Raw genomic sequence first — 17379 nt, 5'->3', positions numbered from 1 at the left:
TAGTAAAGCTGTATGTAACTCACAGCATCTAAGGATGGATGGGTATCAGAAAATAAGACCTAATAAAAATCTCAACTTGGCCAGGCGCGGTGGCTCACTCCTGTAATCCCAGCACTTTGGGAGGCTGAGGCAGGCAGATCCCCTGAGGTCAGGAGTACGAGACCAGCCTGGGCAACATGGTGAAATTCTGTTTCTACTAAAAATACAAAAATTAGCCAGGTGTGGTGGTGGGCACCTGTAATCCCAGCTACTCAGAAGGCTGAGGCAGGAGAATCACTTGAACCCAGGAGGCGGAGGTTGCGGTGAGCCAAGATCATACCACTGCACTCCAGCCTGGGCGACAGAGCAAAACTCCATCTCAAAAAAAAAGAAAAAAAACAAAAACAAAAACCTCAACTGGCGTAGTTTATCTACTTAATAGGTGAGTAAGAGACAGTCAATCTTGGTGAGATAAACCATATTTAACACTGTCTTACCATGTTAATTTAAAACTGGCTAAATGTGCCTTTGATTCTCATTCTTGGCTCAAAAAGCAAATGGAAAATCTGATAGGAGGTCTCTGAATATTCAATTATAAAGAATTTGAATACTTTGATTTTTATCCAGTTGGTATTAAAATTAAGATTATACTTTTCAAGTTAAAAGTAATACTTTCTTAAAAAGGGAATTTTTCAAAAAAGCCAGGCGATATACCATCTACCTGCTGATGATTATGAAGTCTTGTAGTACTTTTGTGGCAAAGCTTTCCATATCCTTCAAGATAACCACAACAGGAGGAGACTGCCATTGGCTAGAAGTAGTCCTCTTTTTGCTTGGCATTTTTGGGTCTGTCTTCTTTTAAACCATTGCAGAAAGAAAGAGTTAAAAGTAAGCCTTACCACTCAAACAATGTTATAATGCCACATGTTGGGTCTGTCTTCTTTTAAACCATTGCAGAAAGAAAGAGTTAAAGGTAAGCCTTACCACTCAAACAATGTTATAATGCCACATGTTGACATATCTCTCTTTAAATTTCACAATAACACTGTTTTTTTTCTTACCACATGATAAACAGAAACTCAGGTTACTAGAATCTTTCTGTGTCTGACATGGGAATAATAACCAAGAAGAAAAAGGTTCAGCAAAACTCTATAATTCATATGAAATATTCATATTTTCTGCTAAGGAAATGACAGAAAAAAACATGGAAGAAGAGAACATTTTCTACAAAATTGATTTTTCGATTGGTAGAAAGTTATATTCTGCTTTGCTTTACGGTGAGAACTAGTATTTTTAATGAAAAAAAACATAATGAATAGTAGTACTTGCTACTCTGCCACTGTGAAATTTCAAGCCTGAAATGGATACTAGGTATCATCTGGTCCAATCTCAATTTTTAAAAAGATATCTGACACAAACTGAAAGTAGCATTTAATTTCTGGAAAGTCTAAAATTGTGGAGCAAATAAGGTATTCTGGTTAAGTATTAGACATAGTTTAGTCCCTATATAAGGCAAAATGAAACTTCACTTATGATGATTTCAGCAAAAACATTGATTGGAAAATGTAACCACAGTATTTTTTCCCCCATACTGTCTGGGTACATAGCACCATAACCTAAGACTATGGTTTTAGGACGCAGTTACCTAGTGTTAACTTAGGTTATTCTTTTTCACCAGACTGTCATGGTAGAATGGAACTTCTTTTTATTTATGTTTGTTGAACATACTTTACTTAAAGAGCACTGATTCCCTAAGAACTCTAAACATAAAACAAATTAGATTTTAGAAAATCCATGATTACTCTTCATTGAACTAAGTTGACAGCGGATACTAGCAGCATGGTTCTATCAGATAAAGCAAACACTGAGGAACCTAAGAGATAATATATTAACGTTATAGCTATTGTCACAGAGATGGAACCTGCAACAGAGTCAATTCCTGATGCTCTGTTTTTGTCATTAGAGGACATTCTCCCACAAATATGTCCTTGTAAAAACGTAAGCACTTACCAGGAATTAGGCTACATACTAGTAAAAAAAATTTTTTAATTTGAGTAGTATTAGAAAAATAGCTACTTTTAAATTAATATCTAGTGCTGCAGAAGCATATCCTTGTTAGATCAAAACAGTACTATGTCTAATATTATTCCAAGCCATATCAATCATATATCAATTTCCTTGGGGGAGAAAATCGTCAGTTTATATCTACCTGTGTGACAGTCATATACCAACTGGAAAGTGAATCCATTGAATAATGTGTTTTTCTTTGGGTGACCTGAACACTTTCCTCCTCTTTGGATTTTATATCTACACAGCAGTCCATCAACTGTGAGACCAACTTTTGCAAAAAATGTTTCATATCTGTGGAATATAAAAAGTAAGAAAGCTTATCTCTACCTCTTCTATAAATAAAACCAAAGCTCTTGAAACTTCTTGATCAGTATATTACTCTTTTTTGGTAGAATGTGTTTTTTTATACTTACCATCGATATAGCTAATATAACATTTAACATATTAATTATCGATGCTCATTAGTACCTGCATTAATTCAGACTAAGACTAGACCAAAGCTTACGTATATTATCAATTTTTTTTTTTTTTTGAGATGGAGTCTCACTCTGTCGCCCAGGCTGGAGTACAGTGGCGGGATCTCGGTTCACTGCAACCTCCACCTCCTGGGTTCAAGCGATTCTCCTGCCTCAATCCTCCCCACTAGCTGGGATTACAGGTACGTGCCACCATGCCCAGCGAATTTTTGTATTTTTTAGTAGAGACGGGGTTTCACCATGTTGGCCAGGCTGATCTCGAACTCCTCACCTCATGATCTGCCTGCCTCAGCCTCCCAAAGTGCTGGGATTACAGGCGTGAACCACTATTCCTGGCCACTTATGTATATTATCTATAATAAAAAGGTCACATAAGCAAATGTGTAGACAAGCAAACTATAAATTTTAGGAATATGTATTTAAATTACACAGAAAAAGAAACAGTTTTCAAGGTCCCTAAGAAAAATCAAGTGTCATATGAATTATTTTACTGATTATAAATCTTTCATATAGCCATTTTAAAAGATGCCTTTAAGGACTTTTACTTAATTTCAATCAGTTTATAAATATGAAAGCAATATAAGCACATAAATCTCTTTTATCAATCTAAATCCAAACAAATTTTACTACATTATGGCCAGGCATGGTGACTCAAGATGTAATCCCAGCACTGTGGGAAGCCGAGGCAGGACTGCTTGAGCCCAGGAGTTCCAGAACAGTCTGGACAACATAGCAAGACCCAATCTCTATAAACAACAACGAACCCCACAGTGTAGCTGAGTGTAATGGCATGCACCTAGTCCTAGGTACCAGGGAAGCTGAGGTGGGAGAATTGCTTGAGGCCAGGAGTTCAGGGCTGCACTGAGCTATGATCATGCTACTGTAGTACAGCCTAGGCAACGCAGTGAGACTTGTCTCAAAAAAAAAAAAAAAAAAGAAAAGGAGTGTGAACACTCTTTATGATTTCATGGGTTCACGTGCTCACGATTAGCTCTGTCAATGGACTATTTTTTACCATGGTGGCTTTTCAAAGCAGGACAATAAGATGATTTATGGCTGAAACATAAGCCCATGTAGTCTACTCTCTTTTGAGATGAACAACAGCTCCTCATTCCCCAATTCTCAGCTTTCCGCCCTAAGTCTTTCTACTTATTAAACATTTCACTGGGTTAAAGAATGCATCTCGCAAAATGCCTGGACTGCTACTGGCAGTTAAGCTGATAGGGCAGAAATGGGTCAAGAATAAAGACAGCAAAAGGAGGCAGAATTCTATAATAGTCACAATCACTCTGAGAGCCCCCAAGCCTAACCCTGCCCAAAACATAGTACTGTACTCTTTCCACCAATAAAAAGGGATAAAGAAAGTCTGAAAAAGAGAGAAAAGGATGAAAGAAGTCTGCAATATCTCACCAAGGTTATTATGGCATTTATATTTTACCTGGACAATCTTTAGCTTGCAATGAGACTACATATGGTGTGACATTATTCTGAAGGGCCTCTGTTAGACTTCTGAATGTTAAATCGTGATCTGTGACATTCACACCTATGAGATAATACATCAATATTATATCACCATTTTTATTAATGATAATTTAATGACAAAAGCTATTTAACATATCAAGCACTCACAAGTAAAAACATTTAAAAAAAATGATTAATGACAGAAACCAAGAAAATACACTATATAAATGAGATATCCATTAACAATAGCTATCCAAAGCCATGCATTATATTTGTCAGGAAAGATATTTTGCACAATTCCTCTTTCAAACAAATTACTGGGAGGTACACTTGAAAACTTCTTTTTTTTTTTTGAGACAGAATCTTGCTCTGTCATCCAGGCTGGAGTGCAGCAGCTCAATCTTGGCTAACGGCATCCTTCGTCTCCCAAGTTCAGGTGATTCTCCTGCCTCAGCCTCCTGAGTAGCTGGAATTACAGGTATGTGCCACCACACCAGCTAATTTTTGTAGTTTAGTCGAGACAGGGTTTCACCATGTTGGCCAGGCTGGTCTCGAACTCCTGACCTCAAGTGATCCACCCGCCTCAGCCTCCAAACGTGCTGGGATCACAGCCGTGAGTCACCGTGCCCAGCCAACCCTTGAAAACATCTTAGAAGTAATTTCATTGCTTTGTCAAATTCATAATAAGCTCTTTAGGGAAATTAAAACTAGCCAGGTGCAGTAGCTCACGCCCATAATCCCAGCACTCTGGGAAGATCACTTGAAGCCAGGAGTTCAAGACAGGCCTGGCAAACGTGGTGAGACCCTATCTCTGTAAAAATTTCAAAAAAGTAAAACTATGGGTTCTTTTGCTATTTATGGAATCCCTGGTTTTCATTTCTGCAAAGCAGAGTTTCAGGGCACTGCATACAGTTATCAAATTTTTGAGTGAAAACTTTACCACTACTTTGGAAAAAAAATTCTGTTAACTTGTATCTTCCCTAACATAACCATCTGTGATTTCTAGAAAGTCATTTGGTACTTAGGCAGATGGCAGCAGCAGTCACTTTCAAACTGCTTAAGAGTTACAGTTGCAAAACTTTCATTGCTTGGAAGAAAAAGAAAAATTTCAGAATCATCCATGCCAGCAATAATAAACCACTTTTTTTTCTAGGAGAGCCAAAGAATAAAAATATTAGCAGACTATTTTTTAAATGGATATTGAAAATAGAAAATATCAAAACTATTCCTAGCATGCATTATGGTCTATGATTATAATAATGCATCCCTGAACAAATTTAGAAGTTCAGTAAAACACTGGTTTATCTTGTCTTTCACCGATTGACTATAAGCTATTTACTACTAACATTATATTTGTTATATTTATATTATAAAACAATGAACTTGTCTATCACAAACAAGATAATCAACAATGTGCTTAACTAGAAAAATATTCTCCTCAGACTATGATTTTAAAACATTCTTTCCATTAGCTTGGTACAAGTGGGCCATCACTGGGCCTCAGTTTTTCATCAAATGGCAGAGTTTTTAGATGTTGCATTGTAAAGCTGGTCCACAGTATCATAAAAATAATTTCCTTGAGTCTTATGAGTGTGGTCCTGAAACTAGCAATATGGGCATCAGCTGGTATCCTGTCAGAAATGTAAAATTTCAGGCCCCACCTCAGACCCATTAACCAAAATCTACATTTTAATATGATCCCTGGAGGTTATTTGTGGGTATATTGAAGTTGAGAATTAATTCCTTATCTCAGAGCTAACTAGCATAACAAATCTTGAATAAATTGAAGGAGAAATTAAGAGCATGTTTGGAATCCAAATAAATTCAACTTTGTTTTCAAAGGGAATGAAGAAAATTTGCTAACATTACAAAGAAAGTTTTTCCATTGTACTGGAATCCAAATGTTTGGTAAAGATGAGATATTAATGATGGCTATTTAAGTACTTAATTTACAACCTGCAACTTGAAAGCAATTTATGTGCAATTCATCCAAACACCTCCTTGTAGGCAATTAATATGAATATAATGAAAAAATCTAAGATTGAAAATAAAATTAAGGTCATAGAGTAATTCCATTGAAGATATGACTAAAAAAAGTCTGAAAACCAAATCTACTAACACTGGTAGTTCCTTTATTACCAAATCTCATATACTCCTGTATTGTATCTACAAAGAAAGAGTAAAACAAATGTATTTTCCCTTCTGACCAAAAGTTGGGGAGAACATTAGCTAGATAAATTCCTTTTAATTTACAAACATATGACCATCTGTAAAGATATAAGGAATTTTTATTGGTTTTTGAAAATATGTAAAATAAACTATAGTTGGTTTAATTGTATAAATAAAAGAGACAAAACAGGCTCATCAAAACAGGTCCTTCCACTATTCTCAACAATAAAAAAAAAAAATTAAAAAAACACAAAATACACAGAGATGCATGCATGAACAAACATACGCATATATACCAAGAACAAGAGCAGCAGTTGGAATTTCTCCGAGTTTTATTTGACCGGCCAAGTCTCTTGAATTCTTCTGGAATGCAGAATGAGATTTTTGCAGAAATTCAATTAGACTGTCAAACAAGTTTTTATTTAATTCCTCTTGTAGTCGCTACAAAGAACATAAAAAACTTATTAGAAATAATAATCTGATGTCTTTCCTGGTTTTGGGAAGAAAATTGTCATGGATTCAATGATGCAAAATGATCAAAAGATGAACCTAATTAAAAAATGTTTTTTCCTTAAATCTCTAGTAATTAGTGCTTTGGGTTCCCCCATTAAAAATTTCCTCTCAAGCCTCGTCAACATAGTGAAACCTCATTTTTACAGATAAAAAGACAAATTAGCTGGGTGTAGTGGTGCACGTCTGTGGTCCCAGCTGCTTGGGAAGCTGAGGTGAGAGGGTCACTTGAGTCTGGGAGGTCAAGGCTACAGTAAGCTATGATCATGCCACTGCACTCCAGCCTGGGTGACAGAGCAAGACCTTGTCTCAAAAATATATATATATATTTACATATATTTCTATATTATATACATTATTACATATTATATATATGTTATATATTTATATATTTTACATATATGACTTAATGTCTCATATATATGACATTAAACAGTTTGGATTTTATCCTATGGGGTGTACCACTGAAGGGATGTGGAGTAAAGACATAATTGGATCAGGGTTAAGAAGGCTTAATCTGACAACAGCGTTGGAGGGGTTGCCTGGAATTGGGCTGCATTTGCCTTGAAGAGGGTCTTTTCTAATTTGGCCAATGGTGTCAGGGATGCCAGTTAGGAGGGCATTATGACAATCCAGATTAAGAAATGAGGAGAGCCTAAACTGGAAACCACAAACTCAAATACCTTGAAGGATCACATGGAATACAAGAACGAGCAAAGCCACTAGGTGTAAATCAGTAAGGACTGGTAGACGGCAGTAATAAACTGGAAAGTACATAACCTTCCCAAAGGCAATTAAAACCAAAACTACAACACTGTGTTGGCCAAAAAAAAAAAAAAAATAAGCCATCAGCCTAAAATACTGGCCCTAGAGCTACCAATTTGCTGTAGTGAAGAAATTTTTCAGAGCTGGAATATAAAGATGAGAAAGTGAAGGAGTTTAGAAACAGCTTGATTTCACAGTTGTATACCTGAACGGATAATTTAAGAGAGTCACCATTTGAAAGCTCCTTGCCTTAACAGCTATCATAAACATCTGTTCCACTCACAAGAAATATGATTTTTTGTTTTTGTTTTTGAGACAAGGTCTCTCTCTGTTGCCCAGCCTGGAGTGCAGTGGTACTATGTCTGCTCACTACAACCTCCACCTCCCAGGCTTAAGTGATCCTCCCAACTTAGGCTCCTGAGTAGTGGAATTACACGTGCACACCACCATGCCTGGCTAGTTTTTGCAGATTTCGTAGAGACAGGGTTTCACCAACTTGCCCAGGCTGGATTATGGTTGTTTTTTTAAGGATACACAGGTTATGCTTGACCAATACTTCCTATATTTCATCAATACTCTTGTAAACTGGTGGAAAGAAAGATGAGAGGTAACAAAAATGAGACTTAGGGTGTTACAGAAAAGTTATTAAAAAAAAGTATTCACCTCATTTTCAGATTTCATCTGCTGCCATATCAACTGATAAGTTTCGAATCGAAGCTTACTGTCCTCAGGTTCATGTTTCCCTTTGTTAAAATAGTCCTCTAAAAACAGAAAGAAATAAGTCAGTTTCTTTTTTCCTATAATAGCATAAGTTATAGATCTTACGTGCAAAGTTACACAGTAAGTGACAGAAGTGGAATTTTTTCATTTTTTGAAGACGGAATCTCACTGTGTTGCCCAGGCTGGAGTGCAGTGGCACGATGCTGGTTCACTGCAACCTCCGCCTCCTGGGTTCAAGTGATTCTCTCCTGCCTCAGCCTCCCGAGCAGCTGTGACTACAGGCGCGTGCCACCATGCCCAGTTAATTTTGTATTTTTAGTAGAGATGGGGTTTCACCATGTTGGCCAGGCTGGTCTCAAACTCCTGACCTCAAGTGATCTGCCTGCCTTGGCCTCCCAAAGTACCAGGATTACAGGTGTGAGCCACTGCACCTGGCCTTAATTTTTTTTTTATATTCATCAAAAATATATATATTTGGGGACAGATAACATTCAATATCCTCTGTATTTCATTTTATTTATAATCTTTTATTTTTACCATATTAATTGTATATTTAAGATTAAAAATTTCAATCTTTCTACTGTATTTCTATCATTTGCTTTTGAATTTCTAACAGTTTTTATTAAGTGATTTTTTTGCTTTGAGTTATATACATTTAATAATGTTTTCATTATTTGCTGTTATTCTACAACCTCGTATGCTTTGCTTCATAATTTGCTTTGAACTCTACTGAATGACTTACTACTACTATTCTTATATTTTTGTTCCACTGACATAGTTTGGTCCAGTCTTTCATTTATTCTGTCTGTATATTTTTATATCCTTTTTGAATGTTTTCTCCAAATGGTTAGCTATTTGTGAAAATACTATTTATTGCCTGGCTTTCAAACTTCTCAAACTATGATCCACATTAAGGAATACATTTTACATCATAACCTAACACAATACACATGAACAAAAACTAAAGTCACAAAAAACCACACTCACCCTTATTACATAATAGCAAATGTTTTCTTTCCTGTTTTATATAAGTATAATCATAGTCCACTAAATTGATTTCATAACTCACACATGGATTATGACATTTGGTTTGAAAAACCCTCATTTATTGTATAATCCATTCTTCTCCCACTGATTTGGCATGCCCTTATAGTCTAAATACTTATTTATACTTTGAACTATTTTTGAACTTTTTATTTTGTTCTACTGAATCCAGCCCTATTCCCCTACCAGTCCTGAACCGTTTAAACTATTATGGCTTTGTATGTTGTACATTTGAGTATCAAATACATTCAGGTCTTCCTCCCACTGCCCCCAAACATCATTATTCTTTTTCAAAAAAATTTAAGCCATTTCTTCAAATTAATTTTACAGTAATCCAGTCACTTCTCAAAACTAGTTGTATTGGTATTTGACTAGATAAAATAAAATTCAGATTGATTTGGGGAAAAATAACATCTTTAATAAGTTAAAAAATCCCCAACCCCTGTATCATAGGTCTCTTCTTTTAATCAAATATTTTAGATTCCTTATAGTTTTCTACTTTCCCTCATGTTTCTTGTTGTTTACTGCTCTGTATTTTATTGTAACAACTGGAGTGTTCATGATGCTAAATTTCTGCTGCTAAAATTCTACCACCAAGTTTTAATGTTAACTGAGAGTTTTGAATAGAAATTCACTTAATTTTAAGGAACTACTTTCCTAATCACGGTTAACTCAGAATTTTTAGCAACTATTGATTTTTATCAAAAGCCTTAGAATACATTGAAGTCATCGTATGGTAAAGTGGCAGACAAGGTTATAGAATTAAAATGCCAACAAAAAAAGAAAGCAAGGAGACACTATTATTATTATTACTATTATTTGAGACAGGGTCTCCCTCTGTTGCCCAGATTGGAGTGCAGTGGTGAGATCTCAGCTTACTGCAACCTCCACCTCCCACGTCCAGGTGATTCTCCTGCCTCAGCCTCCAGAGCAGCTGGGACTACAGGCGCACAGGGCCATGTCTGGCTAATTATTGTATTTTTAGCAGAGACAGGGTTTCACCACCTTGGCCAGGCTGGTCTTGAACACCTGACCTCAAGTGATCCACCTGCCTTGGCCTCCCAAAGTGCTGGGATCACAGGTATGCATTACCCCACCCAGCCAGAAGACACAATTATTAAGAGACAAAGCAGGCCAGCACGGTGGCATATGCCTGTAATCCCAGCACTTTAGGAGGCCAAGGTGGGCAGTTTACAAGCTCAGGAGTTCGACACCAGCCTGGCTAACATAGTGAAACCCCGTCCCTGCTAAAAATACTAAAATTAGCCAGGTATGGTGGCGTGCACCTGTAGTCCCAGCTACTCGAGAGGCTGACACAGAAGAATCACCTGAACCTGGGAGGCAGAGGTTACAGTGAGCCGAAATTGCGCCACTACACTCCAGCCTGGGCGACAGAGCGAAACCCTGTCTCTAAATAAATAAATAAGAGACAAAGCAGAACAAGGAAGCTTTAAAAAGAACAAAGATAGTCACTTTACATTAATAGGTAAAATCATACTGTAACATGAAAGTGGCAAATCAAGACACAATTTTTATGTGCAGAATAATGCCACATCAAAATACACATGAAAAACCTCTTAGAAACTGGGAAACACAGCAGTAGGATACTTTAAACTGTTACCATGATTTCTCTCAGTCTGTTACAGAGCAGGTAGGTAAATATAAAAACTACACTGAAGAATATAAGCCCTCACTGTTGCCAGGTCTACTTGCCTTGGCTCCTAGTCACAGTGCTATATATACTTCAGCGTGAGTATCTCCTACAGTGCCAGTGCTGCTGCCAGTCTCCCTCTCTCCAGTTCCTACCCAGTTGTTTTGCTGGCTATGCAGTCATCCACAGAATACTGAGGAGAGAGGGTTACCGGTCTTAATTACGTGCCCGAGTGTCTTCAGTCAGGGGACAGATGGTGGGCAAAATGTAGAGCATCTTCTTACTTCTTCAGGCAATCTGTTTCAATAACTGAAGCCAGTGAAGGCAAGTGCTAAAGTTTGGGTATGATTCCCTCATTCCTGCTCCATCTGCCTTACAATCAGGATCAATTCCTCAAAGATTTTCATATTATAACACTATCTGTTGGTCTCAGAGCCACATAATGAAAAAAAAAAAAAAAGCCTAATGAACTTCTAAAGCAAAGTTCAAATCATACAATTATACACATCAGGTTTACTAGTACTAAACACTATAAACCAGTCCTAATAAGTCATAGCTTAAATTCAATACAAAAAGTTCTAAGTAGAAACTTGGCCTCATACAATGAGAGGCAGTATTAAGTTACAGTTAAATCATGAGCTCTGGAATTAGACAGGTTGGGCTCAAATCATAGCTCTATCATTTACTAACATTATAACATTGGGAAAGTTATATGTCTAAGTATCCTTATATATTTCAATGGCGATAATACATTCCTTATAATCTGCTGAGGGGATTAAACAAATTAACACATATAAAATAATTGAGACAGTCTGGGCCTGTAATCCCAGTGCTTTGGGAGGCCAAGGCAAGTAGACTGCTTGAGCTCAGGATTTGAGACCAGCCTGGGCAACAAAGTGAGATCTTGCCTTAAAAATAAATAAATAAATAAATTAGCAGGCAAGGTGACATGAGCCTGTACTCCTAACTGAGGCTAAGGCAGGAGGATTCCCTGAGCCCAGGAACTCAAGGTTGCAGTGAGCTATGATTGGGCCACTGAACTCCAGCCTGGGTGACAGAGTAAGGTCTTGTCTCAAAAAAGAAAACAAAACAAAACAGTATGGCACACTGTAAACACCCAAGAAATATTAACAACTGTATTAGTTACAATTACATTGCTGATGATATTAGATGTCACCACATGCTACGTGTCCCTAATGATAATGGGGGAACAAGTCTTGAATTTTCTCTGACCTTTTTCTAGTAAGTTAAGCAATCTGCAACATTAAAGAAATGTGTGGCCAGGCATGGTGGCTCACGCCTATAATTCCAGCACTCTGGGAGGCCAAGGTGGGAGGATCACTTGAACTCAGGAATTCAAGACCAGCCTGGGCAACATAGTAAGATCCCATCTCTATTTTTAAAAAAAAGTGTGTGTGTGTGTATATATATATATATACATATAATTACTTTTAAAAAATCCTATTATATATATTAAAGTTATCCATTTATTTCCTTAGTCAAACAATGGCATAGTTCACTTTTTCTTTTTTCAACTCAAAACTAGTACATGGGTATGCCTAATTCCATATCATAATTTTTCCACTGGAATTAATTTTCACAGTGCTGAATATTGAATGTAAATACTCAATAACCCCATGGGGAACTTTTGAAAAATTCTAACACTTAGGCTCCACTCTTGAGATTCTAATTCAATTGATCTGAATTAGGGTCTGAGCATTGGCACAGGTTGAGCATCTCTAGTCCAAAAATCTGAAACCCTCCCAAATCTGAAACTTTTTGAGTACCAACATGATGCCACAAGTGGAAAAATTCTGTATCTGACCTCAAGTGACAGGCTGCAGTCAAAACACAGCCAAAACTTTGTTTCATGTATAATAGTATTTAAAATATTATGTAAAATTCGCTTCAGGCTATGTGTTTAAGGTGTATAGGAAACATGAATGAATTTTATTTTTAGACTTGGGTCTCATTCCCAAGATTATCTCATTATATACAGGCATATATTTCAAAACATGAAAAACTTCCAATAACCTAAACACTTCTGGTCCCAAGATTTGGGATAAGGAACTCTCAACCTGTATTTTTTCAAAGTCCCACAAGTTGGAATTGAATAAGGTCAGTAGATTGTATTAATATCAGTTTCTTAATTGTGACACTGTACTAGAGTTATGTAAGATACTACCACTGGGGATAACTGGTCAAAGGGTACTTACATGTAATTATATGTGCATCTATAGTTATATTAAAATAAGACTTTTTCAAAGTTCCCCAAATGATTCTAATGTGAAGCTATGACTGTGAACCAGTACAATACTTTCTGATAGTAATACTGGATTTGATTGAAGAAGTCTTCTTAATTTGATCACTAAACAGGTATCAGGACATAAATGAAAAAAGCGAAGACAGTATCTTTTTCATTAACTTAATTTTATTGAGGTATAATTTAAAAATAACACAACCATTTTAACAGTTTGACCCAAGTACATACTTACATAACCACTCTTTCAACAGAGAACATTTCCATCACTCCAGAAAGTTCCCTCTTGCCCTTTTGCAGTTAATTCCCCCTACTTCATCCCAGGAAACCACTGGGACTTTAAGACAACCTGTGTTGTTTTTGCCTTAAAAAAAAAAAAAAAAAAAACAGCCAAGCTCAGTGACTCACACCTGTAATCCTAGCACGTTGGAAGGCAGATCACAAGGTCAGGAGTTTGAGATCAGCCTGGCCAACACAGTGAAACCCTGTCTCTACTAAAAAATACAAAAATTAGCCAGGCATTGTGGCGCATGCCTGTAGTCCCAGCTACTCGGGAGACTGAGACAGGAGAATCGCTTGAACCCGGGAAGTGGAGGTTGCAGTGAGCTGAGATTGTGCTGAGATCACACTGAGATCAGAGAGTTAGACTCTGTCTCAAAAAAACCCAAATAAAAACAAACAAACAAATTAGGCTGGGCACAGTGGCTCCCGCCTGTAATCCCAGCACTTTGAGGGCTGAGGCGGGAGGATCACTTGAGCCCAGGAGTTCAAGACCAATCTGAGCAACAAAGTGAGACCCTGTCTCTACAAAAAATTTTAAAAAATAATTAGCCAGGCATGGTGGTGCATGCCTATAGTCCCAGGTACTTAGGAGGCTGAGATGGGAGGATCATTTAAGCCCAGGATTTTTCAAGGCTGCAGTGAGCTATGATCAGGCCACTGAACTGAAGCCTGGGTGACAGACTGAGATCCTGTCTCTAAAATAAATAAATAAACAAAACCAAAGAAATGTCTTTCCTCTCTTACCCACATGGGTATATGAGTGTGTGAGTATGCGTATGTCAGAGTGATAAAAATCTACTCCCTTAATAACACGAGTATGTGTGTCTATGAGTGATTAAAACCCAATAATTGAACAAATTTGTTTTAGTTGAGAGTGATTGAGAACTGTGTGGGACCCCTGTGCTTCCAAGAGATGCCACCATGCCTGGCCGATGACTTAAGCATATTTAAGTCTCCCTATGAATATTGTATTTTAACACAAAAATAATTTTTATACAATTTTCATTAGAAAATATATACAAATTTGTAGTCATTTTATTTCTTAGGTTTTCCTTATGTTACCAATTATCATTTTATTTTCTATATAACATTTCCTCCATTGTTAGACACCTGCGTTGCCAGTCAGCCTTTATTGTTTTGATTACTTCATCAAGAATCAAAATGTTTCTCTAGCAGAAACTCACTTTCATTTCTAAAGTTGAAGATAAAAAAACAATGGCAGAGAAGTAATCAAAAAGACAATCTCTTGTAAAGAATGGCAGCATATCCTTTGAAGGAAATTTGCTTCCAACTTACCTTTGGAAGATCTAATTGGATTCTCTTTTCAATTAGAGCCCTGGGGTGTCCTCTTATCTCTTTGACCAATGCCTTGGAACATAAACGCTACCTCAACATGGCAAGTAAGCCAAGCTCAGATAAGAGAATTACTAAATTCAATTAGGGTTAGTTCTTAATAGTTTAAGAAGGTAGGGAATAAAACATTTAACATTCAGACACCTTACCTATTGGCACAGAGATCTTTCTCTTTTTGGAGTCTGGCTTAAAAACAAAGCAGCCCTATAAAAAGAAAGACAAAAAGCATAAAGTTAAAGTAGCAAGGAGCAGAGAAATCCGATTAACCAAATATTTTATGAGTAAGCACTTTTTTAAAAAAAAGATGGCAGGGGAGAGAACACATTTCTTTCAGATTCTAAGAAATCACATCACTTCTCTCTGACCTATAGAAGGAAAATTCTAAAACAACAAGGGGGACTATCCACGCTCTCCCCTCCCTCCCATGAGATGCCCATTTTTTATTTTGCTCTTTGACACCTGATCTAGGAGGTAGACAAAGAAAATAAAAGCTGATTAAATTTAAGCCCAGGAAGGTTCCATTTTCATAAACTTAAAGGAATTAATACTATACATTAAAATTGGCTGGGCACAGTGGCTCATGCCTGTAATCCCAACACTTTGGGAGGCCAAGGCATGTGGACCATGAGGTCAGGAGTTTGAGACCAGCCTGGCCAACATGGTGAAATCCTGTCTCTACTAAAAATGCAAAAATTAGCCAGTCGTGGTAGCAGGAGCCTGTAATCCCAGTTCCTCAGGAGGCTCAGACAGGAGAATCGCTTGAACCCGGAGGTGGAGGTTGCAGTGGGCTGAGATCGTGCCACTGCACTCCAGCCTGGGTGACAAAGAGCGAAGCTCTGTCTCAAAAAAATAATAAATAAAAATGAAGATCAAAAAGGTTGAAAATAGTGATGTTCTCCCAACCTAAAACTTATTTAAACTCGAAGTATCTACAACCTTAGTAGGAAATAGATAATTGCAGCTGTTTCACTCTATGTACTTTTCTTCATCTGATAAATGCCTACTCATTTATCCATTAAAGTTTGTCTCAACACTCATCTCCTTTGGGAAACCTTTCACAATTCTCACTACAGAAATTCTCCTTTCCTCGAGATCTCACAGTACTTGAACACCTTTATTTTGCATTGTTTTAAGTCACTTTAATTGTATATCATAGTTGTTTAGGGGTGTGTCTCCCTGAGTAGACTGTGAGCGCCTTCGCCTTCAAGCACAAACTGTATTTTATTTATAACTGTTTTTCCAATGTTTGGAATAGTGCTAACATATATATTAGGCAATCAGTATATGGAATGAATAAATGCTTGCCAAGTAATTGTCTTGGTAATTTCCCAGCTATGTTTAGTTTCATACTATTATTTGACTAGTGGTAGACTGCCCCCAAGTTACTGGTCCTAGTCTATTTTACCAATTCTAAATTCTAAAGTTATGCATGATGGATAGCTTCTTTTTTTTTTTTTTTTTTTGAGACAGAGTCACGCTCTGTCACCCAGGCTGGAGTGCAATGGTGCGATCTCGGCTCGCTGCAACCTTCACTTCCTGTGTTCAAGCCATTCTCCTGCCTCAGCCTCCCGAGTAGCTGGGATTACAGGTGCCTGCCACCACACCTGGCTAATTTTTTTGTATTTTTATTAGAGACAGGGTTTCACTATGTTGGCCAGGCTGGTCTCTAACTCCTGATCTCGTGATCCACCCACCTCGGCCTCCCAAAGTGCTGGGATTAGAGGCATGAGCCACTGTACCTGGCCTGATGGACAACTTCTTAAAGATTTCTATATCTATGGAAAATAAAAGACATAATGAAAGAACAATACCTAGGCAAAGTTGTCTCAGGATAGTGTTAAAGACAGCTGTGAAAATATAAAGTAGTCATTTGGATTACATGTTCCAAATTAAGACTTGTGCATTAGACTCTTTTTTTTTAAGACAGTCTCCCTCTGCTGCCCAGGCTAGAGTGCAATGGCACAATCTCGGCTCACTACAACCTTTACCTCTAGGGTTCAGACGATTCTCCTGCCTCAGCCTCCTGAAAGGCTGGGATTACAGGCGCCCACCAACATGCCAGGCTAATTTTGTATTTTAGTAGAAATGGGGTTTCACCATGTTGGTCAGGTTGGTCTCGAACTCCTGACCTCAGATGATCCACCCACCTCGGCCTCCCAAAGTGTTGGGATTACAGGCATGAGCCACCACACACAGCCCTGTGCCTTATATTCTAATATCTGCAACTAGCAGAAGTTTGTGAAATAACATACATATTTAGAAAAATCACGTGGTACCATGACAAACCTGTCCTTGCCTTCTTTCCAAATCCACCTGCAATTCAGTAAAGAAGAAAGGAGCTTCAAAGGAACACGGTATGAGGAGCGACCAGAAAGGATCTTAATATAGGGCAGTGGTAGTAACATGGTTAACCATTTGGAACTGCTGGTCAAGTGATGGTGTTTGAGATAGAGGAAGGCCAACAGCCAGAAAATTTCATGAGGAAACAGACATTAAAATGTTTTGAACGTTTAAGAGCCGGGCATGATGGCTCACGCCTGTAGTCCTAGCACTTTGGGAGGCTGAGGCCGGGGGATCACTTGAGGTCTGGAGTTCGAGACCTGCCTGGCCAACATGGTGAAACCCTGTCTCTACTAAAA

General features: G+C 37.6%; 1 protein-coding gene across 4 annotated transcripts in view; it reads right to left on the bottom strand.

The window, feature by feature from the left end:
- Positions 1 to 17379, bottom strand: part of ORC3 (origin recognition complex, subunit 3) — a 73829-nt gene that overhangs the window by 54577 nt on the left and 1873 nt on the right. For 3 of the 4 annotated variants that reach the window (XM_011941896.1, XM_011941894.1, XM_011941895.1), the window contains exons 2-7: positions 14890 to 14944; positions 8094 to 8191; positions 6452 to 6596; positions 3964 to 4068; positions 2189 to 2340; positions 701 to 834 (exon numbers count right to left, since the gene is read on the bottom strand). In XM_011941896.1, coding sequence (XP_011797286.1) covers positions 701 to 834; positions 2189 to 2340; positions 3964 to 4068; positions 6452 to 6596; positions 8094 to 8191; positions 14890 to 14944 — 689 coding nt within the window. The remainder of the gene's footprint in view (positions 1 to 700; positions 835 to 2188; positions 2341 to 3963; positions 4069 to 6451; positions 6597 to 8093; positions 8192 to 14889; positions 14945 to 17379) is intronic. The other variant, XM_011941897.1, reaches the window with a different exon arrangement.

The sequence above is a fragment of the Colobus angolensis genome, unplaced genomic scaffold (genome assembly GCF_000951035.1).
Source record: "Colobus angolensis palliatus isolate OR3802 unplaced genomic scaffold, Cang.pa_1.0 Scaffold203, whole genome shotgun sequence".
Lineage (NCBI taxonomy): Eukaryota > Metazoa > Chordata > Mammalia > Primates > Cercopithecidae > Colobus > Colobus angolensis.
The sequence above is the reverse complement of the archived record's forward strand: the minus strand, read 5'-3'. Positions and strand labels throughout refer to the sequence as shown.